The sequence below is a fragment of the Juglans regia genome, chromosome 10, assembly GCF_001411555.2.
Source record: "Juglans regia cultivar Chandler chromosome 10, Walnut 2.0, whole genome shotgun sequence".
Classification (NCBI taxonomy): domain Eukaryota; kingdom Viridiplantae; phylum Streptophyta; class Magnoliopsida; order Fagales; family Juglandaceae; genus Juglans; species Juglans regia.
The window spans coordinates 13,592,098-13,619,357 of record NC_049910.1 but is presented as its reverse complement, the minus strand read 5'-3'; the positions used below and the strand labels follow the sequence as shown (position 1 = coordinate 13,619,357).

At 36.8% G+C, this 27,260-nt stretch overlaps 2 protein-coding genes across 6 annotated transcripts; both read left to right on the top strand.

Annotated features, from left to right (window-relative positions):
• The first annotated feature begins 673 nt into the window (after positions 1-673).
• LOC109000305 (G-type lectin S-receptor-like serine/threonine-protein kinase At4g03230) lies at positions 674-18,113 on the top strand. 3 transcript variants are annotated; one of them, XM_018977137.2, is made up of 9 exons: positions 678-2,133; positions 2,412-2,942; positions 3,150-3,320; positions 3,433-3,641; positions 3,720-3,930; positions 4,058-4,295; positions 4,433-4,583; positions 4,672-4,967; positions 17,753-18,113. In XM_018977137.2, the coding sequence occupies exons 1-9, from the start codon at positions 795-797 to the stop codon at positions 17,760-17,762; spliced, it is 3,156 nt and encodes a 1,051-aa protein (XP_018832682.1). In that variant the 5' UTR covers positions 678-794; the 3' UTR covers positions 17,763-18,113. The 3 variants fall into 3 exon arrangements, with proteins under 3 accessions (XP_035551188.1, XP_018832682.1, XP_018832680.1); XM_018977135.2 differs by lacking the exon at positions 17,753-18,113 and having other exon boundaries at positions 4,672-5,166; XM_035695295.1 differs by lacking the exons at positions 4,433-4,583; positions 17,753-18,113 and having other exon boundaries at positions 674-2,133; positions 4,672-4,849.
• A 1,100-nt stretch (positions 18,114-19,213) lies between these two features.
• LOC109000307 lies at positions 19,214-21,678 on the top strand. 3 transcript variants are annotated; one of them, XM_035694439.1, is made up of 3 exons: positions 19,248-19,926; positions 20,306-20,374; positions 20,992-21,678. In XM_035694439.1, exons 1-2 carry the CDS (start codon positions 19,248-19,250, stop codon positions 20,323-20,325), a joined length of 699 nt encoding a protein of 232 aa, XP_035550332.1. In that variant the 3' UTR covers positions 20,326-20,374; positions 20,992-21,678. The 3 variants fall into 3 exon arrangements, with proteins under 3 accessions (XP_018832684.2, XP_035550332.1, XP_035550333.1); XM_035694440.1 differs by having other exon boundaries at positions 21,090-21,677; XM_018977139.2 differs by lacking the exon at positions 20,992-21,678 and having other exon boundaries at positions 19,214-19,926; positions 20,306-20,981.
• Positions 21,679-27,260: the final 5,582 nt, after the last annotated feature.

Sequence of the window (27,260 nt, the reverse complement as noted above, 5' to 3'; positions counted from 1 at the left end):
ATTTAAAAAAAAAAAATGACGTGTGGAGGTTGGAGAGATTGTGTAGCATTACTCTTAAAAATAATAAGCCTTGGCAGAAGCTTTCTTCTTACAAAGTGTCTCGAGAGAGAGCCTCCAGTGAAAGAAAAAACAGAATTACTTTTATTGAGAAAAATATACATATATAAGCTTTATCACAATTATGTTTTAAATAATGAATATTTTTATAAAATATTTTATAAAAATATATTTAATTTAAAATATAATTAAAAAAAGTTATCATTGTTCTTTTCGTAAAACAACGACAACGAACTTTGCTTTACCTTTCTATTAAGTCCTACCTAATGTAATTGGTTGGCTAGTATGCTAGTAGAGTGTTTCACTGGGGATCTAATAATTACAAACTATTTTTATTTATTTATTAATTTTATTACGTTGCATCCCAAAACAATTTAAATATTGTAATGTGCACTTTATCAAGTATTTTGTTCATTGTTCATTACAGTTTTTAATTAGTTTTCCTATCATATGATTAATAGTGGAATTTATTATTAAAAAAATAATTTTTTTATTTGAATTTTATATTTACGCACATTAAATTCAACATTCTATAACTGAAAATTGTAAACCCCGACTTTCTTTTTAGTCTTTTCGTAGTCAATCTGATGCGCAATAATACAATCTGATGCGCAATTATTGTATACAAAATAGTGCTACAACATTTATCCAAGAAATATAGTGCGCAGTGAGTGATGCGCTCGCTCGGAGTGGAAATCACAATTTTGCTAGGCTGCCAGGTTTCTGAGAATGAATGAATGGCAAGCCATAGAAGAACACTCAACAGACGATCGTCTTCAAGATGCTTGCTATCTTGTGTCTTTTTCTTCCTGGCGTCCTCTCTTCATGTAAATTGCTATCCTGGAGATATTCTTAAGCATGGCGAGTTTATTTCTGAGAGTGGAACTCTTGTCTCCGCTGAAGGAACGTTTGAACTCAGATTCTTTACCACTAGGAACGACACCACTAGCCCCAAAATATTCGTCGGAATATGCTATAAATGGGACCGAGATACAGTTGTATGGGTTGCCAACCGAGACAACCCATTGCCGGCGGACGTTACTGGTGTTTTCCGAATTGCAGAAGATGGAAACCTCAAGGTATTGGATAGCAGTACTGGTAAACAATATTGGTCTACAACTCTTGAGAGATCCTCCTCTACAAACCGAACTGTGAAGCTCATGGATTCTGGAAACTTAGTGTTAAGCGATGATCACATGCCGACGAGTTTGTGGGAGAGCTTCAAAAATCCAACCGATACTTTTCTTTCAGGTATGAAGATGGATGAAAACCTCACATTAACTTCATGGCAAGAGGATGATGACCCTGGAAGTGGGCTATACACTTTTAAGCTAGATCAACAAGGAGAGGGCCACTATGTTGTGTCAAAAAAATATCTCCCTCACTGGAAAGGTCGGATGCCAGGTACGTTCTCGAGCTCAGATGAAATGCCTTATCTCATACCCTACTTGTTATCCAATTTCAGCGAGAGCGTCAAACATTACTATAAAATAGACTTTCCGAAAAACCCATCAAAACAGCGAAGTTCAAATTTCATAAGGTTGGTAATGAATAACACTGGGCAGTTGCAGTACCTGACCTGGGATAAGACGAAGCGCATTTGGTCTTTGACATGGTCGAAGCCGGAAGACGAATGTGGCATTTATAACTATTGTGGGAAATTTGGGAGCTGCAATATTAACAATTGGCCATTTCTATGCAAATGTTTGCCGGGGTTCAAGCCTACTCACCCTGTTGATTGGGATTCCGGAGATTTTTCTGGTGGGTGCATCAGAAATTTGACGTCGACATCAAATAAGATCGATATATTCTTGAGCTTAAAGATGATGAAAGTGAGCGACCCATATTCAGATTTCAAGGTAGCAAATGAAACAGAATGTGAAACGAGTTGTCTTGAAAGTAGCCAGTGCGTCGCTTATTCATATCAGGAAGCTGAAAACATCACGGAAAGAGGTGATACTACTACTGTTAGTGACAATATCTGCTGGGTTTGGAATGAGAATATAGGTGATCTTCAAGAGGAGTATAAGCACCTTGGTCGTAACCTCTGTGTTCGCGTAGCAAAAGCTGACATAGGTAATCCTTTTAAAAATGTAAGAATATTAGGAGTTGATTCAATAGCTGAATTGGCCAATATTGTATTATAGCTACTTTTCAAAAAAAGAGAATATAGATAAGGAAAAGGAAGTGAGAAACAATCAACTCTCACCTGGACTTCAAAATCTTTGATTTTGTTAGGCAGTCTGATTTGGCCAATGTAACATGTTTTAATGCTAAACAGGTTCCTAAAACTACAAGGGGCAAAGCTCAATTTTTAGTGTATATTTTCTATTTTTAACTTTATAATCTTGCAGAATCAACTGCAAGGACTTGTGAGCCTTGTGGCACATATACGATCCCCTATCCCTTGAGCACGGGACAAGATTGTGGTGACCCCATGTACTTCATTTTCGACTGCAACAACTCGTCAGGCCAGGTTAACTTCAAGGCACCCAATGGCGCCCAACGTGTTGTTAGCATCGATCCAAGTGCACGAAACATTGTCATCCAAGTCGAATTCCAAGAATATCTTGATGCTAGGAATTCAAGAATAATTCCGTGGCTAAATGAGTCATTGCCATTTTTTTCGACCAGCAAATTTATTACTGATATAGGCAACTCCATTGGTCAATTGAAAGGCAGAGCGAACGCTTCTAGACAAAGCAAAAATAAAGTCGGCGTAGAGTTTAGTTGGAAGCCACCATTAATGGAGCCAACCTGTACTTCATCCGAGGGCTGCAAAGATTGGCCAAATTCAGCTTGCAATGCAACCATAGATGGAAAGCTGAGGTGCCTTTGCCATCCAAACTTCCGGTGGGATGGCTCAAATTTGAATTGTACTAAAGGTTAGGATGGCTATGTCAGATGCCTCTGCAGATTAGACCAGTGTGATGTTATTGCTAAAGAGGAGTCTGTTCTATTGAAACTACTTTCTTGTTTAGCAATATCTGTTTTTTCCATTTGATCTTGAACATCGTCACAGACCTATTCAAGAAGAGTCATTTCAATATTTTAAATATCTAAGTGAGACATGTCCTCTTTCTTTCTTGTAGAAGGTGATTTTCCTACGTCTTCAGAAGAGCCTTCGAAAGAGCCTTCAAAAGATCAGCCTTCAACGAGAAAGATTCCATTGCTCCTGATTGTTGTGTTACCTCTTGCATGTGTGACTGCTCTCGCTTGCATCATTATTTTTATGTATATAAGAAAGATGGCCAAGAGGCAAGGTAACTCCACAATCTTTAGTTTTATACCCCATTTGATTCAGAATGAAACCACTTAGTAGTTGAATCCTGTAATTAACATGTAAATACTAAACATGCTGTCTACGGCATTCAGAAGTGATAAGGGAGAAAAGAAAACAAGCACTTCACGCATTGGACAGTGAAAAACATGTCAAAGACTTGATAGACTCGGTTGGGTCCATAGAAGAAGATGGGCAAGGCATAGAAGTACCCTTTTTTGATTTGGACTGCATACTAGCCGCTACAAATAACTTCTCAGACGCAAACAGGCTCGGGCAGGGTGGCTATGGGCCTGTTTACCTGGTAATTTAGAAGCATCATTTAGTATGTTCATTGTAATAGTTTCTGTTAGCAGTAATATTGTGGGTAATTTTGTCGCAGGGTACGTTTCCAGGAGGTCATGAAATTGCTGTAAAGAGGCTCTCAAGTGTATCACGACAAGGCTTACAGGAATTTAAAAATGAGGTGGTGCTGATTTCAAAACTCCAACATAGGAATCTTGTTAGACTTCGAGGATATTGCATAAATGGAGATGAAAAGATTTTACTCTATGAGTACATGCCAAACAGAAGCTTAGACTCATTTATATTTGGTTAGTTTCTAAACCAAATCCCTAATTTCTTACGGTGCTTGATAAAACAGTATCTTATTTGAGTAAAAGCTTAATTTGTTTCTGTTCTAAAATTGTGTTCTTCAATGGAAAATGGAAACCTTGCAAGATAAAAATCAAAGCATGCTTTTGGACTGGAACATCCGCTTCAACATTATCTTGGGAATAACTAGAGGACTTCTTTATCTTCACCAAGACTCTAGATTGAGGATCATCCATAGAGATCTGAAAACCAGCAACATTCTTCTTGATGAGGAGATGAACCCCAAAATATCTGACTTTGGTTTGGCAAGGATGGTTGGAGGAAAAGAAACTGGGGATAACACAACCCGAGTAGCCGGAACTTTGTAAGTTTATGGTAGTCAATATAACTCTGAAAGCTCATTTTTGTATACTAGAATACCACAATTCTCAATCTCCAAACTCAATTGAACAAAACTCATGCATGTGCCAACTTTGTTGACTGGAAATTTTTCTAATGCAGGGGCTATATGTCTCCGGAGTATGCATTAAATGGAATTTTCTCAGTCAAATCCGATGTTTATAGTTTTGGAATAGTTCTCCTTGAGATAATATGTGGAAAAAAGAATATAGGATTTTATCAATCAGAAGAAGCCATGAGCCTTGTAGCTTATGTAAGCAATTTATAGCTTTTCATAATCATCAGTTCTGTTTTTTGTGGTCTTATACTTCATACCAATATCTACTTAAAAAATGTATCAGGCATGGAGATTGTGGGAAGAAAACAGGGTGTTGGACTCAATGGACCAATCCTTGCGGGAGAGTTGCAATGTTGATCAGTTCTTGAAATGCGTTAATATTGCATTCTTATGCGTACAAGAAGACCCAAGTGACCGCCCCACCATCTCAAATATCATTGCCATGCTTGACAGTGAGACTGCGACAGTTCCAACTCCTAGACAACCAGCTTTCGTTCTTAGAAAAGGCCTGTCTAGCACAGCAAGTTCTTCAAGTCGAGCACACACAAGTACCGAATGGACTTCTAGTTTGCGAGAAACATCAATATGAATGATGATCTGATTGTGTTTCATATGAAGCAGCACTATGAAGTTTGCTGAGATAAGTCAGCTTTGTGATGTGTTTATTGTCCTAAATATGTTTTGACAGTACAGTTAGTTGTCTGTTGTTTCTTTACAACTGGGAGAAATACACCAACGAATGGGAGGCTGACTGGTTGTAGAAACACACCGGGTTATATCCAGAATATATATATATATATATATATATATATATATATATAATTATATATATATATAATCATCTCCATTCTTTCCATCTCTCTTGTTCCTCTGTACAAAACAAATATAACCTTCCCTCAGCCAGTCTCGCCGTCTCATTTCCATCTGGCGCCGTCGCACTCGTCAAGAATGAACCAAACCATTCAGATCGATCCTCAACAATGAAAATGGATAGGCACATCCAAATCTTCCTTCACAGGCTATCCTTCGCCTCCATCACCATAGCCAGCCTCACCCTTCTCCTCCTCTTTCTCCAAACCCCGCAGACCTGCGTTCCCCCCTACTCCCCTCCCAAACCCCACCTCAAATTCCCCAAGTCCACCTGTGACTCCTCCCCACGAGAGCTTCTTCAACCGCCACCTCTAGTCCTCCAGGAATATTTAAATGATATAAAGAAAAAATAGATAAATTGATGGATGACATAACGTAAAAGTCAGTATATAAAATAAAAAAAATGAGATTTTGTGATATATTTTAAATTATAGATAAATAATCGAGTGTTCTGTGGCCCTCCTTTTCACGAAACTTTGCTTCATTTCTTCATTCCCTCGTCCCGTACTTTCATCTTCCACAAAGATGAAAGATCCCACTTTTATCTTTTTCCCTCTATGTTCTCCTTCATGAAGCACCGAGACAATCTCCCATGCTTACAGGACCTTGCCCACAAGGTGTAGGTATAGGATTTGAAGCTTCTACAATTTTTCCCAATTATTATCTTCCGAAGAGGCTCCTACCCACTTTATCAAAACTTCGTTCACTAGTCTATGGCCTTGTCGCTTGAGAAGGCGGTCTAAAAGTGCCTCTAGCTCCGGTAGGACTTCCCTTAAGTCGTTAATGAGGCGTAAGGTGGGGAGTGGCTAAATGCTCCCCTAGCTTCCGCTTTAAGCAAGAGATGTGAAAAATCGAATGGATCTTGGAGGTGGATGGTGAATCTAGACGGTAGGCCACAAATCTAAGTCTTTGGATCACTTGAAAAGGCCCATAGAAGCGCAGAGCAAGCTTCAAGTTATGGTGGACGGCCACTATCTTCTAATGGTACGGTTGGAGATGAAGCTAAAACCAGTCCCCTTCCTTGAAATCCCTCTTGGTTCTTTGTTGTCTACATCAATTTTCATTCAATTCTGTGTTGCTTCGATATTTGCTTTCAAAAGATTCAAAATGTGAGCTTTGCTTTTTAGTAACTTATTCACCGAATCATTGTTTGAAGTTTTGGGATGCATGCTAGTAGTTTAGGGGTGGGTAACCATATAAAATCTCGAAAGGAGTGAGCTTTGTGGAACTGTAGTAGTAACTATTGTACCACCACTTCGCTAGTAGTAGCCATTGGCTCCATGTCTTGGGTTTCTGACTTGTGTAACATCGAAGGTATCCTTCCAAACTCCTATTAAGTGATAGGTAGAGCTATAATTAAGGGTAGTACCTTGTAGAGAAAATAAGTTCTTCCAAAAAGAGCTTAGAAAATCGGGACCCCTATCGGACACAATAGATCTAGGAAACCCATGTAATTTGAACACTGATTCCATAAACGTCTAGGCCACATCTTGACCTGTGCAGGGATGAGAGAGTGCCACAAAATGACCATATTTGGTAAATCGATCCACAACTACATAGATGACAGTGACCCCCTTCGATTTTGGCAACCCATCTATGAAGTCTATAGAGATGTCAGTCTAGGCTTGCCGGGGTATAGGAAGTGGTTACAGTATCCTTGCTAGGAGCATGGTCTCATACTTAGTAGCCTGGCATATGTCACATTCATTAACCCACTTTTTGATGTCTTTCTTCATGTCTGCCCAAATAAAATCTCTTTTAACTCTTTGGTAAGTTTTGAGCTAGCCTGAGTGCCTAGCCATAGGATCTATGCAGAACTCTCCCTTTAAAGGAGGAATCAAGCACCACTATGAGTCTTCCCTTGTTCACAATAAGCCCATGTTGTAAAGTGACCCTCTTAGGAACCTATAGCTCATCTCTGAGCTTACTAAGCAGATCTCTGAACTTAGGAGAAAGCTGGAAACTCTGCTTGAGATCTTCAATCCACTTTGGAGGGGAAAAATGATCTATGCCAGTACCCCTCCTATGTCTTTCCCATACTCTTCCCTTCTAGAAAGGGCATCCAATCCCCTTCTTATATTCAATTTTAAACGCGTACCTCATTAGTCTTGTGAGCCACTTTTATTGTGCTTTAGTCCCTACCCTTTGCTTTAATAAAAATCTCAACGCTTGCCGGTCTATTTTAATCACAAATGACTGTCCCAAAAGGTAAGGATGCCACTTCTGTATTGTCATCACTAACGACAACAATTCCCTTTCATATATGAAGAGGAGTAAAGCCTTTCCCTTCAACACCTTGCTCATAAAACCTATTGGTTGTCCAAACTGCATTAGGATAGCCCTAATCCCTTCCCCACTAGTATCACACTCTATAGTGAAGGGACACAAAAAATATGGTAGCTTAAGTACCGGGGGCTGAGTAGTAATGTAACGCCTCGGTCCCGCACGGGTCTGATAGTTATTTCCTAACCCTTAAACTCATCTTTCAACAATATAAAAATAGACTCCAAATTCCCAATAGCATATAGAAAATTCGATTCAATCTAATTTCCTCAATATAACCAATTTTTCAAAATGCCAAGTCATCATAACACAATAAAATTTCTTAATAAAGATCGACAATACTCATAAAAACTTCATATGCTTAAACCACTATAATTAAATCATCTCACCCAATGCCTCATAATCTTGATCATCAGTTGAACAATCAAAATATCAGAAAAATATTGAGGAGATAAGGGGTGAGTTATCAACAACTCAGTAAGCAGAGAGTATATACTACCATGTAAACATGAGCATTTATAAAGTTCGGTATGCAAAAACAACATATTTACTTTCAGAATGCATAACAAAACTTTGTACAAAATATCAGAGCGAAATTTTCAGAAAAACAAATTTGTTCACAAAAAGAAAATCTTTTGGCATATCCAAACTGAATCATTATATTTATATCATCTCATAGCATCATGTTGGGACAAATACCATGTTAAACCCCTCTGGTAGAGTTATAAACCACCATTATACCCGTGGTTGGGCTGTATACCATGTTTCATCCTTGTGGTAGGGTTATAAACTATCATTATACCCATGGCTGGGCCGTATACCATGTTTCACTCCCGTGGTAGGATTATAAACAATCATTATACCCGTGGTTGGGCCTTAACAGAAACATAACAAAATAGAACGAAACATCATCGAAATCAGATCACATTCAGATACAGAATCAAAACTTCATGCCAAGGTTTTCAAATGACACATCATATCAAAACAAAATACTGAATAGCTTCAGATCATTTCCCATGTTAAAAATAAACAGAATCCAAAACATCTTCATTTTTTCATAACAAAAACTTTTAGATTTTCATATTCGCTCTTTTTGCATAGTTCAGAAACAGAATGCACAAAATTAGCTCATATCTACACCAGTCATGACAGAAAATACTTTCTCTTATATTGAATTTATGCATATGCAGAATAAACATCTGAGGTCGTTTTCAGATTTCTTTTCACAAACCAACCTGCTTATTTTCAAAGTCAACCTCATTTAATTTCTTTTATGCAAAACTAGTATATGGACCCCGCTTACCTGAACTTTGTAACCTTTCAGGATTTCTCCGTAGCAATACAGGACGAAAATTAATCTTCACCTATAAAATATCACGTACTCCCATACATATCCGAAATTAACACAATTTTTCAATACTTACAATTGAAACGCTAAGTAACTGATTTTCCTAAAAATCTAAATTCCGCGAAAGCCTAAAATATCATAAATTTAATCCTCGACTAAAGTATTAAATTATAACTAACTTACGATTGAAAAATCAAACTATCAAATTTAATACTAAATAACATAATTGTACCAAAATTCCTTTTTAAGTTATAAAACAATAATTATTTAATAAATTCGATCATAATAAAATTACGACATTATCTCTTACTTTTGAAAGAAAACCTTACTTAAAATCAATTTAACTTATAAAAATAATTTCTGTAAATATAGGTAACTTAGAGTTTACTAACACATATTAAAAGTTTAAAACACAATAATGTAACTTGTAACTCAAAGGTAATAATGTAATTTTATTTATTTCGTAAACCAACTATACAATAGCTTCTGTAATACTTAATCATTTGAAAACATGATAAGGGCATAATAGTAATAATTCATATTCTATTAGGTTGCAAAAATTACCCATATATATATACAATAAACTCTTTCAGTCAACAAACATGAAAAACAAATGAATTGAGGTGCGGCGGCATGGACATACAACTGAAACCGAGATATGCGTGGAAGGGCAAGGTGCGACGGGCTGGGCAGGAGGAACTGTGGTGACGCGGCTAAAGGGCAGAGGAGAGGGTACGGCGGCAAGGCTGCCATGCTGGGCAATGAGAGCGAGAGGGGCAGAGAGAGAGATGAGTGGGAGGAAGGGAGTTCAGCATGAGGTAGGGAGAGGTAGCTCACCGTAGGCAACAAAGCGATGTGAGGCGGATAAGGGGTGACGGAAAGTTTTTCGCCAGCGGTTTCTGTGTAACCTTGTTGTGGCTGGTGGTACTGAGAAGGAGTTGAGGAATGGCTATAAAGGGGTGGCTCTGTTTCGGCTGTGGAAAAACAGGGGAATAAATGGCTGGGTTTTCCGTGAGAAAGGTGGCTCGTGGTGGTGTCAACCGTGGTGGTTTTCGTGAGGTGGGGTGGTGGTGCACGGCTAGGTGGAATTGGGAGATGGCTGATCAGAGGGAGGAGGTGTGAAGGAGGCTCACGGTGTGCTTGATCTATCGTCGGGAACGGACTGCAGCAATGGGGTCCTCTCACGTTGCAGTAGCTTGGGGTTGTTCCGTGAGACAAGGGTGGAGTGAAGTCCGTGAAGGTGAGACGCCGTGAGACATGGGGGCTTCCTTGGTCGTGATGGGAAACTTCGTGGTGGGTGGGTTACTTTTCACTCGGACTGACTAGGTGTCACAATGGAAGAGTATGGTTTAACAGAAGTGGGGTTGGCGGCTTGTTGCATTGTGTTTTGGTGGTTGCAGTTTGAGGGAGTGACAGTAGTGCTGCTTCACCCGGTGCACTATGGAGGAAGGCAGTGAGTGGCATACGTGGGGTTGTGAGAACTTATGGGAAAATAAGGGAGCAAAGGAAGAGTTTGTGGGGGTAGTGTGGCATGGCAAATTCAGAGGCAATTGAGGAAATAGATAGAAAACTTAAATGAGGTGGCGTGAAGGTGGATGAATTGGTGAGAATAAAAACTGACGGGAAGGAGACAAGCACGGGGAGGTAAAATTGTGAAAACGTAGGAGGTAAATAGGGGGGGAAAAAAAAGAAAAATTTACACATCAAAACCTTGCATTTTGTAGGTGGTTTGGCTCCTCAATGGACTGGGTGTTACATGTAACCTCTTTTAATTTAGTAAAGGCTTGATTAGCTTCAACGCTCCACATAAATGCATTTTCCCTGAGGAGATTGGTTAGGGGCTACCAACAACCAATAATTTTTAACAAACTTTCTATAATAGCTAGTCAAATCTAAGAACCCTCTCAAGGCTTTAGGATTCTTGGGAACTGCCCATTCTAGCATAGATTTTACCTTCGCAAGGTCTGCCTGTACACCTTGGGCAGAGATGATATGACCAAGATAATCCACTTCAATTACCCCAAACTTACACTTTGATAACTTCGCATACAGCTTGTGATGTTGCAGCAACTTCAAGACTAGTTTAAGGTGGTTTAAGGGCTTAGCGAAGCTCCTGTTGTAGACTAGAATATCATCAAAAGACCAAAACAAATCTCCTCAAGAGAAGCCTAAACATCTCATTCACCAATCCCTGAAAAGTGGAGGGTTCATTAGTGAATCCATAGGGCATCACTAAGAAATCATAGTGCCCTTCGTGAGTTCTAAAGGCTCGTTGGCTATTTCCTTAGGCACCACCCTAATCTGATGGTATCCAGATTTTAGATCCAATTTGGAAAACATCACTGCCCCCACACAACTCATCCAGTAACTTGTCTATCACGACAATTAGAAATTTGTCTTTCACAGTTTCTTGATTAAGTGTCCAATAATCGACACATAATCTCCAGCTCCCATTAGCCTTGAGCACTAATAGCACCGGCGATGAAAAAGGGCTGGAACTCTATCTAATTACCCTAGTCTTCAATAATTCAGCCACTATTTTCTCAAGCTCATATTTTTTGTAGTAAGTGTATCTATAGGGTCTAGTGGAGATGGGCCTGGGTACCATCTTTTAGCACAATCCTGTGGTCGTGGCTCCTTGGTGGGGTTAATCCTTTGGATTCTCAAAAACATCCTTATAGATTTTCAACAACTTCACAATTTCAATATTATCAACCACACACTGATTGTTCATTCCTTCAAGTTTTACCTGCAAGAACAACCCCTGCCCTTTGGCTATAGATGCCAATATTGCCTTGCTATTGCCCTCAAAAGTCAGTTGCTTCAATTTCAACCCCTTAAACTCAATTGTTTGTTTCCCATTCTCAAACTTCATTAATAGTTTAGAAAAATCCCAAATGATGAGACCTAAGGTTTCCGGCCAATTAACCAATAATACTACATCACATCACCCTAGCTTTAGAATGTCTAGTGAGGAAAAAAATAGTTACCTTGTATCTTGATGTTGATAGCACTGTAGTAGCCTTGACCTTGTATCACAGCCCCATTCGCCACTTTCATAGCTAGCTTAGCTAACTTATCCACCATTAATTTTGTTCTTTGCGCCACTGAGGGATCTAGGAAGTTGTGGGTACTTCCTGAGCCACCAAAATGACCACATGTTCTCCCCCAACCAGCCCAACCAAACTCATCATAATAGGGGTAGGAGTACCAACTATGGCATTTAGGGAAGTTTCAAGTTAACCTTTCTCAGGTTCTCCTATCAACCCATCTTCATTATTCTGGATTTCACTACATACCTCTATTTTTTTTTCTTCACCCGATCAATCACAACCTTGTATTAGGTAAATCTTGGGAGTTTTGCATATGTGAGTTGGGTTTCACTTTTTATCACAGTGGTAGCATAGGCATTTTCTCCTTTTTTCATTCATTTGAGTTGAAGTTATCTTCCTTGCAGGCACAATGGGCTTATGTCATTTATTTCCCCCATCTTTGGAGGAGCCCCCATGTGTTGAAGTTCCTATTACATGTAAGCCTCAAATGAAATGCCTTGTGCCATAGCCAACTTGTTATCCAATTTTAGCAAGAACGTCAAACCTGACAATATATCTGATCCTCTGAAAAACCCAACAAAACAGTTGTCGACTAATTGAAGTTCAGATTTCACAAGGTTGGTAATGAATAACAATGGGTAGTTGCAGTACCTGATCTGGGATGAGACGAAACACATTTTCTCTTTGACATGGTTGAAGCCGGAAGATGAATGTGGCATTTATAACATTCATAATAAGATTGACATCAAATAAGATCGATACGTTCTTGAGATTAAAGATGATGAAAGTGAGCAACCTAGGCTCAAAATAAATAAATAAATAAATAAATAAATAAATAAATAAATAAATAATAATAATAATAATAATAATAATAATTTCTAGCGTTGATTAGGTATTCTTCTTGGATTTTGGCCAACCCAAAGGCCAAACTTGCTGGGTTTAAGATTCTAATTGATAGGTAGATTTCATATTTTAGCCCATTGAGGAAGCAGTTAAGTTTGTGTCCATCAGACAGACCTTTCAACCTATTCGAGAGAGCTTCAAACTCAGTTTTGTAAGCTTCAAACTGAGGATGTCTATTTCAACCTTGTCAAGGCTTCCATGAGATTGTTGTATGCAATGGGACCAAGTCGGATTTGTAGAGCTTGGGTGAAGGTTTCCCAGTTGTTGAAATGACCACTCTCCCAAGCATCCTGATACCAAATAAGTGCTTCTCCTTGCATGTGGTATGATGTAATAATAAATGTTGTGCAGGTTGAGTTTTGTGAAACTCAATTGGTTTGCTTTAAACACCCAACCTACTGGGTTCTCCCCTTTAAAATATGAGAGGTTTAACTTTACTCTCCTTGTGAATGATCTCCTAGGATCTTGGACCTCGAGAACTCGTTCTTGGTGGCCCTCCCTGTTAGCCATTTGGTTCTAATTTTCAAATAATGTGCACATCGTCTCTGTCAATTGTTCGATACATTCCTGAAAATATATTTTGGTGGCCCCCCATTTTTATTTTTTATTTTTTATTTCAAATTATTATTATCATCATTATTTTACTTTTAACTATTTTTAAAATATATATATATATACAAAAACCAAATAGCAGGTATTAGTCACTGTCCATTAACTGGATTCGCTACCCATTCGAGTATAGGGTACATATAAAATCCGATTATCCACCCTTTAGAAAGAGAAAAAAAAAATTTATCATCCTCACACACCACACAATATACTTTTTTTTTCCTTTTACCAAATGTGTGATATATGGATGATGAGTAGAATAATTCAATTTGTTTAAAAATAATAAAATAAAAAAAATAAAAAAAGAACAGTTGGTGTGTGGTGTGTGAGAATGATAAGTAGAAAAACTCAAAGAAAGAGGGCTAAGTACTTAATTGGATTATCCAAATATCTGCATTTTTTTACCTATATGCACCCTCTTAATTTCGATAGAGATATCCCACTAAAACTGTTCATCCGGACCAGTTTTTTTGGGGCCTAGTCCGGAATTCGGATAACCAAGTTCCGGTTACAAGTTCTAGCTCGGATAAAATTTGGGTCAGTACCTGCATAACAATACATGGGTACATCCGCAAACAGAAAGCAATTACAGACCTTTTGCGTTATAGTTCAGAATTTCGAACAAACACAGAAACCACATACATGTTTTTGTCTTCCTTCTCTCGACTTAGGTCGTTCGTTTCCTCCATTAAAATCCGAACAGATCCACAGTTCCTTTGCAGAACAGGGATGAACAAGGATGGTGGGAGCTATCCTAACTGGAATGAAAAGCACAACGTGGACATCCCAATGCATGCAGAGTTTTGCATAGTTGTTGAAAGGTTTTTTAATGTGTACGAGTTTTGCAAAGTTAAAGATCTAAGACAATAAGATGAAGAACTCGATCTCAGATCACAGCTTCTACATTGATAGCAACGAAGAAGTGGATGTTGGGAAAGAATTTGACAAAGGTGAAGATAGCAACGATGGAAATGCAGACATGAGACAAGTGCTTATAACACTAGCAATGGCTTATTCATCTTTATCTTTATCTTCATATTTGCATAATATGTCTTCTCGTTGGGATGAATGTACGGTATCAACATATTTTCCGAGAAGGAAATTCTGAAGCAGATTGGCTTGCGAGACTAGGTAGTAAGGGAAGATCTGAAGAGTTTATTTAAGGAAATATTCCTCATATGCTTAAAGGAATTTTGCGATTGGATTGGTGTGGTGTTTGCCTACTTTGAGAGTTGTTTAGTTTTTTTTATCTATATCTGGCAGTTGTTTAGGTGTTTTTTTTTTTCAGGTTAGGTTGGTCTTTGTTTTGCATGTTGGGTTTTGATTTTATTTAAACTCCAGATGCTGATGATGTAACCACGGTTTTCCTCCGCTATAAGTGAGGATCTATTAATAAAATTGAGAAAATGTCATTATTGGACATATAGCCCTAACTCTTTGATTAAAAAAATAAATAAATAGTGCTTCTTCAAACTTGAAGAAGTACTATTCACTCTCAAAATATTATTTTTAATGTTTTTTCTCTTTCATACCCATTAAAATAAACTTTTTGGAATTTGTATTAAAATGTTTTTGAGATATGAAATTTATATTAAGTTGATGATATAAAGTGTTTTTTAATACATATTAATATTTATTGATAAAATTGATTATTTTGATATATGAAATTGATAATATTTAGATATATAGAATTTACATGGTAAAATGGTAAAATATATAAAAAAAATAAAAAATAAAAAAAATTATTATTTAATTTAAAAATACATAATTATGTGACAATTTTTTTTAATATGTAAAATCAACTCTTAAAAAATGTGATTTTAAAAATATATATAGAGAAATTAATACTAATGTTCTTACGTCTCCCTTTTCAGTGCAGCAGAGAACGTGGCTTTGGGTTCTGCAAAACCCTTTTTAGTGCAGCAGCAAATGATAGACACGTGGCTTTGGGTTCTGCCATTCCCTTTTCAGGTGGCTTCTTTGTGTTTTAATTACTTTATCCCAACTCCCAGGACTCCCAGTTACCAAGGGCCAAATTTACATTTCTACCTATTTTTTTTTTCATTTTTAGAATCTCTTAGAGCACTTTCAATAACTTTTGTATTATATAAAAAATGTAAATAATTTAAACAATTATTTTAAAAAAAAAACTAAAATGAATTCTAAAATACATTTAACTACAGTATTTCGCTACATGTAATGAGTACAATTCATCCTGCAAAATTTTTTTTATTATTGATATTTTATTTACTCTCTCATTTTTATTTACTTAAATTTTTATCATATGAGTAAATTCTTTTTATTGTTCATCATTTAAAATACATATATTTTTTTTTAAAATATCTTGGAATTATTTTTAAATCAATTTTTTTCATATTTGATTTTATTTTTAATTTTTATTTGGCTTATATATTTTTGTTTTACGTGTGTAGGACTGAATTATTTTATATTGTATATAAAAATAAATTGTAAATATAAAAAAATATATGTATATTGTAAATTTATTAGTAGAAATGAAATATTTAAAAAGAATAAAAAATTAATATTTAAATAATATAGAGAAAAAATAGATAAACTGATAGATGACATATTGTAAAAATTAATATATAAAATAAAAAAAATGAGTTTTGATAATCTATTTTAAAGAATAAGATAAAGAATTCATTAGGCGTGTTCTAAATATCAGAGAAAAGCTTCAAATCGGATGAGATGTAAAGTGATTTCATAAAGAGAAATGATACTTGCAGTCGTGAGCGTGCAGTCGCCGTGCAGTCGCTTTGAAAAAAGTGAATAAATAAGAGACCCACCTGAAAAGAAATTAATTTTTTAATAGTGGACCCCACTCTTTTTCAAAGCGACTACACGGCGTTTACACATTCCACGACTGTATGTAGCATTACTCAGGTGGACACTTGACAGGCTCTGCATTTTGTTTTATCCGCTGCAGTTGTGTCTATGGTAATAAAATTAAAGAAGCAACGTGGTTGTGTCTCATTGAAGAGTGTAAATTACACTTGAACACCCGACCGGCCCGAAGACCCTCTCTAGATATAATAATTATACTTTATTTTGTCTCTTCTTCTCTTTTTTTTCCTGCTTGGCCTGCTATTATTTTTTTAAAAAATTTTAAATAAATAAAAAAATCAGATTCAATTCAGATTTGAAACCCGAGGTCGAATTCAAGTATTCCCGAATTATCGAATGGATGAACAATACTGTATTCCACTTTGAGAAAGAATTCTAATTTGGCGCTAAAACACCCATTTGATTAACTGAAGGGAGCATCCTTTTTGTATAAAATGTGATATAAGACTACTTGTCTCATTCGTTGTCAATCACATAAAATAAATGATGACAGAAGAGGAAAAACGCAAAATAAAAACAAAAAAAACAAAAAACAAAAAAAGAGTACTCAAAAAGCTATTTTATAAAGGAAAAATGTCGTTATTGTTCTAACCAATGTGAATTATTTTAAAAAGGAAAAATGTCTTTTTCAATCGTAATAACCAATGTGAATTATTTTAAGTAACTTTTTTGTTTAAGGAGATTACATAAAATATCAACTAAATAATTAAAATGATAAATTAAAATCAAAAGATAAATTACCTTTAAAAATAAGAAAAAATTTTCTTATATCTACTATTCATTACCACACACCCTATAAAAAATATTCACATACTCTATAAAAAAATTATAAGAATAAAATATGAGAGTAAATAGTGACTGATAAATTGAATTCTTCTAAAAATAATAAGTCGTGGCATATGCTTTTTTCTTACAAAGTGGAGAGAGAGAAGAAAAAAAAAGACTATTTTATTAAGAAAATTATACATACCAATATCTACTCAAAAGAAAATTTTATTAAGAATACTGGATTTTATCAATCAGAAGAAGCCATGAGCCTTGTAGCTTATGTAAGCAATTTATAGCTTTTCATTATCATCAGGTCTGTTTTTTGTCATCTTATACTTCATACCAATATCTACTCAAAAAATGTATCAGGCATGGAGATTGTGGGAAGAAAACAGGGTGTTAGACTCCATGGACCAATCCTTGCGGGAGAGTTGCAAAGTTGATCAGTTCTTGAAATGCGTTAATATTGCATTCTTATGCGTACAAGAAGACCCAAATGACCGCCCCACCATCTCAAATATCATTACCATGCTTGACAGTGGGACTGCGACAGTTACAACTCCTAGACAACCAGCTTTCATTCTTAGAAAAGGCCTGCCTAGGACAGCAAGTTCTTCTAGTCGACCGGAGACACATAGAGAATTGACCATTAGTTCAGGAGAAACATCAATATGAATGATGATCTGATTGTGTTTCATATGAAGCAGCACTATGAAGTTTGCTGAGATTAGTCAGCTTTGTGATGTGCTTATTGTCCTAAATTTGTTTTGACAGGATAGTTAACTGTCTGCTGTTTCTATACAACTAGTTTTAGCTGTAATTGTTCTGCAAGTTTAGAACTGGAGCAGCTTTGTTTCGTAGCATTGTGCAGACTACTATAAAGGAGCTTTGTTATATCAAGGCAGATCATTCCAAAGACAAATCACCCAGATGCCCAGCCTCAAATCATGCGGATACTCTTGCCAAAAATGATGCCATTAATTTCCATACCAATGTAAATAAATAGTGCAGCAGATTTCTAGCTACAGCTGTAAATTCTTTCCTTTTTGGATTACTGTAATTTCTTAATTTTGTCCATGTACTCTGTATAAATTAGACTATCATCACATCAATACAAATGAGGAAAACTTCCATTAAAATATCTTTCTATATTTCTCTACATGTTACTTATCATCCCCACAAATTACATACCACACTTTTTTTATTTTTTTAGATTTTTTATTTTTTTATTTTTATTTTTTATTTTATTTTTTTATTTTTTATTTTCTTAAATTTATTAAATTCTTCTATTCATCTCCATTCTTTGGGCTATAATCCAGTGTGGTATAATCATTTTTGAAAAGCCCAAGTTGTCAACGTGTCGTTACCGTATTGGTAATTGTAAGGGTTGGAAAACCATATCATACGGCCTGAAGTATTTTTAATTGTAATTATCAATTATGAGCAAGAAGCTGCGTGCGCAAGCATCGCTCTCGTCAACAATGAACCAAACCATTCAATCTCTTCCGAGCACTCTCTTTATATTAGTTAAAATTAAATGATTTTTTTTATAAATATAAAAAAAATTTAATTTTTAAATATTCTATTCACATAAATCTTCATATTAAAATAATTATTTTTTTATTATATAATAATAAAATAATATAAGATAAATTTAATTTTAATTATTCACATCAAATCTCCACATTAAATTATATATTTATTTATTATATAGTAATGAATAACTAATAATTTTAAAAATATTTAATTTTTCTAATTATTAATTTTATTTTATTTTATCATATTTTATTATTCTACCTATTATATATTAATTAATAATCATATTCTTATTAAATTAATATATCACTAATTCACATTAATATTTTAATTTTTTTAATTATGAAATTATTATATTTTATTATATTTTACTATTCATAATATTATATATTAATTAGTAATATATTCTAATTAAATTATAGATTAAAAATAGAAATTAAAAAGATATTAATGAAGATTTTTGAAAAGAGAAATAAATAATATAAAATAAATTTGATGAATAAATAATATTTTTAAAATTTAAAAATAATTTTAAAAATTATTCTAAATATTTAAAATATAATTATTCTAATACGATAGATTTTATAGTTAAATAACTAAATTCTAATGCTGTCGACTACGAAAATGGATAGGCACATCCAAATCTTCCTTCACAGGCTATCCTTCGCCTCCATCACCATAGCCACCCTCACCCTTCTCCTCCTCTTTCTCCAAACCCCGCAGACCTGCGTTCCCCCCAACTCCCCTCCCAAACCCCACCTCAAATTCCCCAAGTCCACCTGCGACTCGTCCCCACGAGAGCTCCTCCCCCTCGACAAGAAGAACCGCCGCCTCTGGTCCTCCAGGGCCTGGAAGTCCCAAGTCTCTTCCTTTTCTCACTTCTTCACCTCAATCCGCCATCTGGGTCTCCTCCATAACCACTCCAAAGTCCTCTGCGTCTCCGCCGGGGCCGGCCACGAGGTCATGGCCCTCTCCGAACTCGGCGTTTCGGACGTAACGGGTGTCGAGTTGGTTGACTCGCCGCCTCTGGTGAGCCGGGCCGATCCGCATGACTTGCCGTTTTTCGATGGTGCGTTTGATTTTGTGTACACTGGGCATTTGGAGGAGGCTCTGTTCCCGGCGAGGTTCATTTCAGAGATGGAGAGGTCGGTGAGGGATAATGGGGTGTGTGTGGTAGTTGTGCAAGAGTGTGGGCATGAGGAGGTGAGGGAGATTGCGGATTTGTTTAGGCATTCTTTGTTTATTGGAGCGGCGAATGTCAGTTTGATTGGATTGAGAATGACAAGGATTGTAATGAGAACTAGTAAGTCTAATTGATTCATTCCTAGTATGATTGGTTATTTTGTTTGATTCAGACGATGTTTTGTATTTGCAAGTGTTGTATTTTTGTGAATTTTTTTTTTCCCAATGATTCTGGCGTAGTGAATTGATAACGATGTTACGATTAGTGAATTGATAATGAGATTAGTAAAAGATGAATTTTAGGGCATTTGATTGGTGAATTAGATGAAACTATAGAATCTTGTTATGTATTGTTATGTCGTACGAAATATCAAATTTAATGGATGAATGAAATGACGTAAGATTTGTTTTACTTGTATCCTCGTTCTTGTGATTGTGCCTCATGCATCAAGCACCCAGTTTTATAATGTTGATCTCTTTCTTTGATAATCGGGAATCAGGTGTTATCTTGATCTCCTAAGCACCATCAAGACAGAGCTCAACAGCATGAAATTGTAGTAATAATTCAGGTATTGTATTTCAAAAATTTTGAAATTCTTGTTGATGGATGTAGAGATACTTGGTGTTCACAAGATGCCTCAGAGCTTCAATTGCAGATCTTGAAATCTGTGTTTTTATTTGATTTGCACATTGGCAATTCTATATTTTGCATATATAAGAAATGCGCGTCTTTGAATTCTGAGTATAAAGTGTTTAATGTAATGACTGATTGGGATGTGGTTCTTTGCACTGGAATGAAAGTTCGTGCTTGGATTTTGTTTGTTCTTTCTCCTAAGTCCTTTAAAATACCAACGTAGTAACTTGCTGCCTTGCTGGTCCTTCGATGGAGCAAGACCCAAGTTATGTAAAGCTCTTTCAGCCGAGTTAAGAAATATGAACCAGTTTTAGTGGTTTGGAATGATCTAAGGGTCTCAGTATCCATAATTTTGACACTTGGACTCCCTGAGTTTTATCGTATGGTTTTGCAAAGAATAGGTTCTATGAAGAGGGCTTGAATATCAGTGGCAAGGTACATTATGAAAAAGTGGGGTTCATTACTGCACAGTTTATTCACGTAGATTGGACTCTGATATTTGCAAATATTCAAACACTCTTATGGAGCCTGCTGACTGGCCTGCTAAATTAGATATCACCAAACGCACGGATTTCGGCATGTGAGATCAACATTTACTAGTACCTCAACACATAAAATGGAGGTATGCCAGCTGATCCCATCTTCTGCAGGCGACTTTCAGGTTTTCATATCATACCTGAAGCAGAGGGACTGCAGGATTAATCTAGATTCCAGTTGTGAATTCCGTTTGGGTAAGGCTTCTGTTCATACTTCCCGACTCGCATGATGCATGTTCCATGCACGCCATTGCACCAAAATCCTCCGATTGCGTCATTGCTTTGGTTTTCCCCAAGGAAACAGACTTGGAATGGGCCTAATATTCACAGTTTAACTGGGTGAAGCTTTTTGAGAGCGGAGCTGTTCATCTCCAGAGAATGATATTTTCAACACTTTCAGAATGGTGTTATGGCTTGCAAAAGCAAGTCATTTGGGCATGTTGAATTCGATACTAATTAGAGAGAATCCATAGTTTTGATACTTTTATTCTGCTTTGCAATTTTGTAGTTCCTGCAATCAGGTTTAGCCCAGCTGCACCCAGCAAAAGAAGAGAAGAAGCATATCACTCTCTTCTCTTGACTAATAGGTGCTTCCTACGGCATACTGATAGTTACTGTTCCAAGTATTTTCTGGTTATTTTCAGGAATTTTAAGTTGGTGCGTAGGGAGTACTGTTAGTCACTTAAATCTCCTGCTGTGACCTCTATCGAGCTTTATGAGTTTTTACTTCAATAAAAAATAAATAAATAAAGAGGGCTTGAATCTTTTCATGATGATCCGATGTGATCCAGTCATTCCAAATTCCTTGACACATTGGAGCCTGCTTGTGGCTTGTGCAAATCTGCTGGTATTGAAGAAAGGCCTTCAAACTCATGCACTTGGTCGGAATTTCGGAATTCAAACAGATTTCTGCATTGAATGTGTTTTTGAAATATGGAGCAATGTCTATTTTTGGGTCGGAGCAATGTTGAGATTTTTTGGCAAGTCCAATTTAGAAGAATGGTTTGCTAGGCCTTTGATTCCTTTGTTTGGAGCTATATTCGTATAAATGGGGCTGTGGGCTCTTTGGAGGAGAAGTGTGGGTATTGGGAGATCGTTCAGGAGCCTTGGAGGAAAAGAGACATGGGAGATGGCTGAAAGCCAGAATCTTTGATATCAAAGATGGTTAGGTTTGGAGAAGAAAGGAAGAGTTGAGAGGAGAGATATTGGAGGGCGGCAGCCATAGTGTTGAAACTGGCTCCCCCTGAGAGCGTTGAAGACCTTGCTGTCGAAGGTCATGGGCGATGAGTTTGGTTGTCGAGATTTGCATTCTTGGGATATTGCAGTGCTGTGATGCCCAAGAATATGGTGATCGTGAAGTAGACTGGCGCAGGCCACAAGCGTTTACAACGAGAAGCCATTAATGAGCAGTCAAGTATGGGGCTTTTAGAGAGATCAAGACCGACAATATTGATTCAAAAGCGCTTTAAAAATGCAAAAACTACTCTCTCTCTCTCTCTCTCTCTCTCTCTCTCTAGTCTCCCCTCACTCCTGAGTGACTTTCTACTCCTTCACGGAGTCTCACGTTTCTTCCTAAACAAATCACCATCCCAGCTCTCACAAACAGAAGCTCTTACATGGCAAGACCTCAACTTAGAACTTGCAGTGGAAGTAGCAAAAAAAAAAACATCAGGGCTAGCACTAGTGGGACGTCTTGTTGCTGCTAGTCCTTTGAATAAATTTGCAATTCATGCAAGTATCAAAGCACCATGGAATTTCATAACAAATTTTCTCATAGAAGACTTGGAAGCCAACCTGTTCCTATTCACTTTCCAGGCCCCATATAACAAACATCGAGTCGTCAATCAAGCTCCATGGAATTTCAAAGGACACTTGCTCATAATACTCAAGTCGTGGCCTCCAGGATCAACACTAAAAGAAATACAACTAAATCACTCATATTTTTTTTGTACAAATACATGGCCTCCCTTTGGATCACATGACCTATGTTATTCCAAATCAACAGAATAACACAATGTGCTTTATCTTCATCTTCCTTTGTCTGTATAGAAAATTCATCCAACACCTTCTCATCCAAGACCTTTGCCAAGCCTTGTTGTCATAATAGAGCCTTCATCTTGATGTGCCATACAATAAAACTATTCTGACCATCAAACTTCTCCACTTCAAACTTTGTCATAGCCATCTCTCAAGATCTCCTACAGATCCTAACATTTTGATACCGGTTTGTTGGGATTTACTGCCTATCACCGGCTAATTTGAAATATAATAACGGAAGCAAACAAAAAAAAAAATATTCGACAATCACACAAAGAACACCAAGATTTATGTGGTTCGGCTTAAACAAACATGTGTCCACTGGCGGAGTTGGTCTTAAAGAGTCCACTATCAAGAAAATTGAGTACAAAAGAGGTATCACAAATCACTATTCAATCCCAAAAGTCCAATACACCTAATGAGCTCTCAAGATCTCACAAAAAGAGTTATCTCTCTTTTCTATCTGTTATGGCCGCTCAAAGTCACAATACAATGAAAAAATAACATGTATTTATATTATATGACGCAAGAAAGCCTAATTACGAATATTCGCTCGAACGGCATATTGAGTGAACAATCTTCCTGGGGTTCAGTCAAGCGGACTGTCAAGTAGATTTCAATCGAACAATCTGTCTAGGGTTCACTCGAGCAGATTGTCAAGCCAAAGTTCGCTCAAGCCAAGGTAGAGCAAGGGTCGAGCCACATTCAAGCCAAGTCTCTGGAATGACATTTTCAATAGAAATCAAGCCACACTCAAAACATTCTCCCTAGAGCTTTCAACATAGATACATGGGTTTCTTTCAAGTATGAAAAATTGTCAAATTTCTACTACGCATGTGGAAGATAAGGCCACCCACAAGTTTTCTGGACCTTTCTAAAAGCTATTCCCACTCATCTTCCATTTGGCCCATGGTTACGAGCGTACAACCCCAATCTAACACCCAATCAGCCAAACTTGTCAAACCCCAATGCCATATAGCAAATCCCAACACAAATGGAAAGTGTATAGCAATCCCCATCTATCAAAACGACTACATTGACCCAAACTTCAAAAGAAGAAATTCATAATGCAAAAGGGAAAGAGAAAGAGAAACTAGGGAAAATCACACAAAAGGATGTAGTTTATAACCCTCATGCAATGAACTCTTTGATCCTAACCAGTGAAAACAACCAGAGTACAATCGAATTCCCTCTAAAAAAATCCAGCAGCGCAATCGAAACTCTTCTAGGTCACAGCGACTCCAACATGTTTTCCAGCCTTCGATTTCCCTTTCAATAATCAATCCCCGCAACAGGAACTCCACTAGATCACAACGACTCCAATGAGCTTTCCGGCCTTCCATGGTGGCGATCTACAGTTCCATAACCTTCCCCTACAGGAATTAATTCTCCAGCACCTAACATCTCAAATCCAATTAGAGCTAGGTTTAATATCTTCACTGTAAATTCTATCCTATCAATCAAACAAAAATCAAATTTCACATCACCGGGGGCTACTTACTCTTATCCCTCTTTGACCCATTCGGCGCAACAAGAGAAATATTATTCATCATTACAAAGAAAATATGTCCGACGCTCTCATTGGAAACAAATGCAAGCTGCAGTAGTCACTACAAGACACAACAAGCAAAATATAAGGCCAAGCAACTCTCAACCCATCACAATGAGCCCATCTCTCCCTATCCAAAGCTTACTTTTCAAGGCCCTTTCCTAAACAAGCAGGCTGACCAAACTCTCTCTAATAAAAGGACCTCCTCTAGCATAGTAAATCATTTGAGTTCATAAATAAAAGCCCACCATGTTTTTTACTTAAGCTTAAGCAGTACAAATGAAACTACTTTAAGCCTAAACAGCCCAAAAAAGCCCTCTGCTGCTCAACACACGGACCTACCCATTACTAAGTGACACATCAAAAGACTGAGCAACCCTCCAATTCCAGAAGAAACCCAACCTCAAAAGAAGAAGTAACAAAAAAATTTGACTAGTAGTTCGACCAATACTTCTCCAAATGATGACCTCAATCTCGCCACAAAAGAACCAACACTAGCAATTATGTTACTTGAGATGCAATTTGGTACAACACGGAAAATCAAAAAATCCAAACAAAAGTTTTTCTCAAACCCGTATCTCATGGCACCATCATCTGCATCTACTGAAAATCTAAAATATCTTAAAAGGCAAGCTCAAAACTACCTCCATCAGCTACATGAAGACAATGATATGGAATTGCAGAGGGCTAGCCCGACCCAAAATAATTAGAAACTTAATGGCTAATGTTAGGAAATAAAACTCGGATATTACTTTTTTTTTTTTAGAGACCATGGTGCCTACAAAACGCATCATTTTTTTGTTGGAAACCATGGTGCCTACAAATGCCTACAGAGCGCATCTTATCATTTTTTGTGAATAGTATTTGGCCTCGTTTGGTTTTGCAGATGAGATGGGATGAGATGAAAAGTTTTGTAAAAGTGAACGAGGACTAGTTTCCACCATTTTGTTTATTCCCCAACCTCGGGAAACAAAGAGGTGTTTTGCTTTCAAGGCGGCTAGGTGTAGATGTTGAACCTGTAAATATAAATATGAATGCAATATCTATTTTGATTTCTCTGATCCTCCTCACCAACCTTAGTTATTGACATACATATATGCCCTGGCTCATTGGCATTTTAAAGCAAGATTTTGGAAGCTATTAGATTCCACATTTCAAGCCTTCACAGGCCAATGGTGCTGTATAGGGGATATCAATGATCTCCTAAACCATTCTGAAAACATGGTAGGCGCCCAGTCACATCCTCGTCCATTGGAGGATTGAAAAATCTTATGGAAACTCATGGCCAAATCGACATTGGTTTTAAAAGCCCTTCCTCTACATGGACTAACAACATGTAGGGCAATGCACTTATCAAAGAGAGATTGGACCGCATAATAGCAAACCAAAAATGGAGACTCTTATTTACAGATGCCATGCTGCAACACCTAACTTCCTCGGCCCCAGATCATCATCCATTACTCCTAAACACAACAGTGTACCAACAACAAGATTATTCTTTCAAATTTGAAGAATTCTGGATTCATGAGTCTCTAAGTTAAATAATTATTCAGGAAGTATGGAGCAAGCAATTCATAGGAACCCCAGCTTTCATACTGTGTAAAAAAATAAAAGTTACAAAAGAAGCCCTCGAACTCTGGAACAAAGTTCACTTTGGGAAAGTTCAAGCCAAAACAGGCAAGAGAAAAATAGCTCCAATATAATCTCCAAGAACAACTAAAGCATGAAGAAACATTATGGCGCCAAAAATCTAGAATCTCATGGTTAACAACGTTCAGATCTCAACAGCAAGTTTTATCATCTCTCAACCATTATCCGAAGGCGAAGCAACGCAATTGACTCCATCAAACTGGGCCCAGGTAATTGGACATCAGACTAATTTATTATTGAATCCTCTTTCATTAATTATTTTTGGGCCATATGCATTTCCTCAATGCCAATAATACCATAATCATTAAAAAATATTTTTAAAAAGCAAGTCACGGAACTAGATAATGCTAATTAGAACACAACGCCAGATGAGGAAGAAATCTTCGCGGCTCTAAAATAAGTTCCAAATAAAAAAGCTCGAATGCCAGATGGAATGTCTGCTCTATTTTATAGACTATTGGATTGTCATCAAAAGAGAAGTGATCACTGCAGTACAACAGTTCTTCCAGAATAGTCAACTCCTGAGAGAGATGAACCATATAAATATTGCTCTCATTCCAAATATCCCTAATCCAAGTGCACCCTAACACTACCAGCCAATCAATCTAACCAATGTCATCTATAAAATCATCACTAAAATCCTAGCCAACCGTTTTAAAACTACTTTGCCCCGTATAATTTCTCCTCTTCAAACAGCTTTTGCTCCTGGCCATTACATCAAGAAAGATACACTGATTGCACATGAGATGTTTCACCCCTTAAGAAAAAATCGGAGAGAAAGGGTCTTATGGCAATAATGCTAGATATGAAAAAAAATAAAAATTAAAAAAAAAAAATTAATTTTATAGAGTGGGACATCCTGTTTATGGTGATGAAAGTGTTGGGCTATAATAATGGTTGGACTAATATGATAAAAATAATGTTTCACAACAGCATCTTTCTCAATCCCTATAAATGGATCACCTAAAGGTTTTTCAAAGCACAAAGGAGACTTAGACAAGGTGGCCTCACCCTTCCTCTTTATATTGTGCATGGAGGTGCTATCTAGA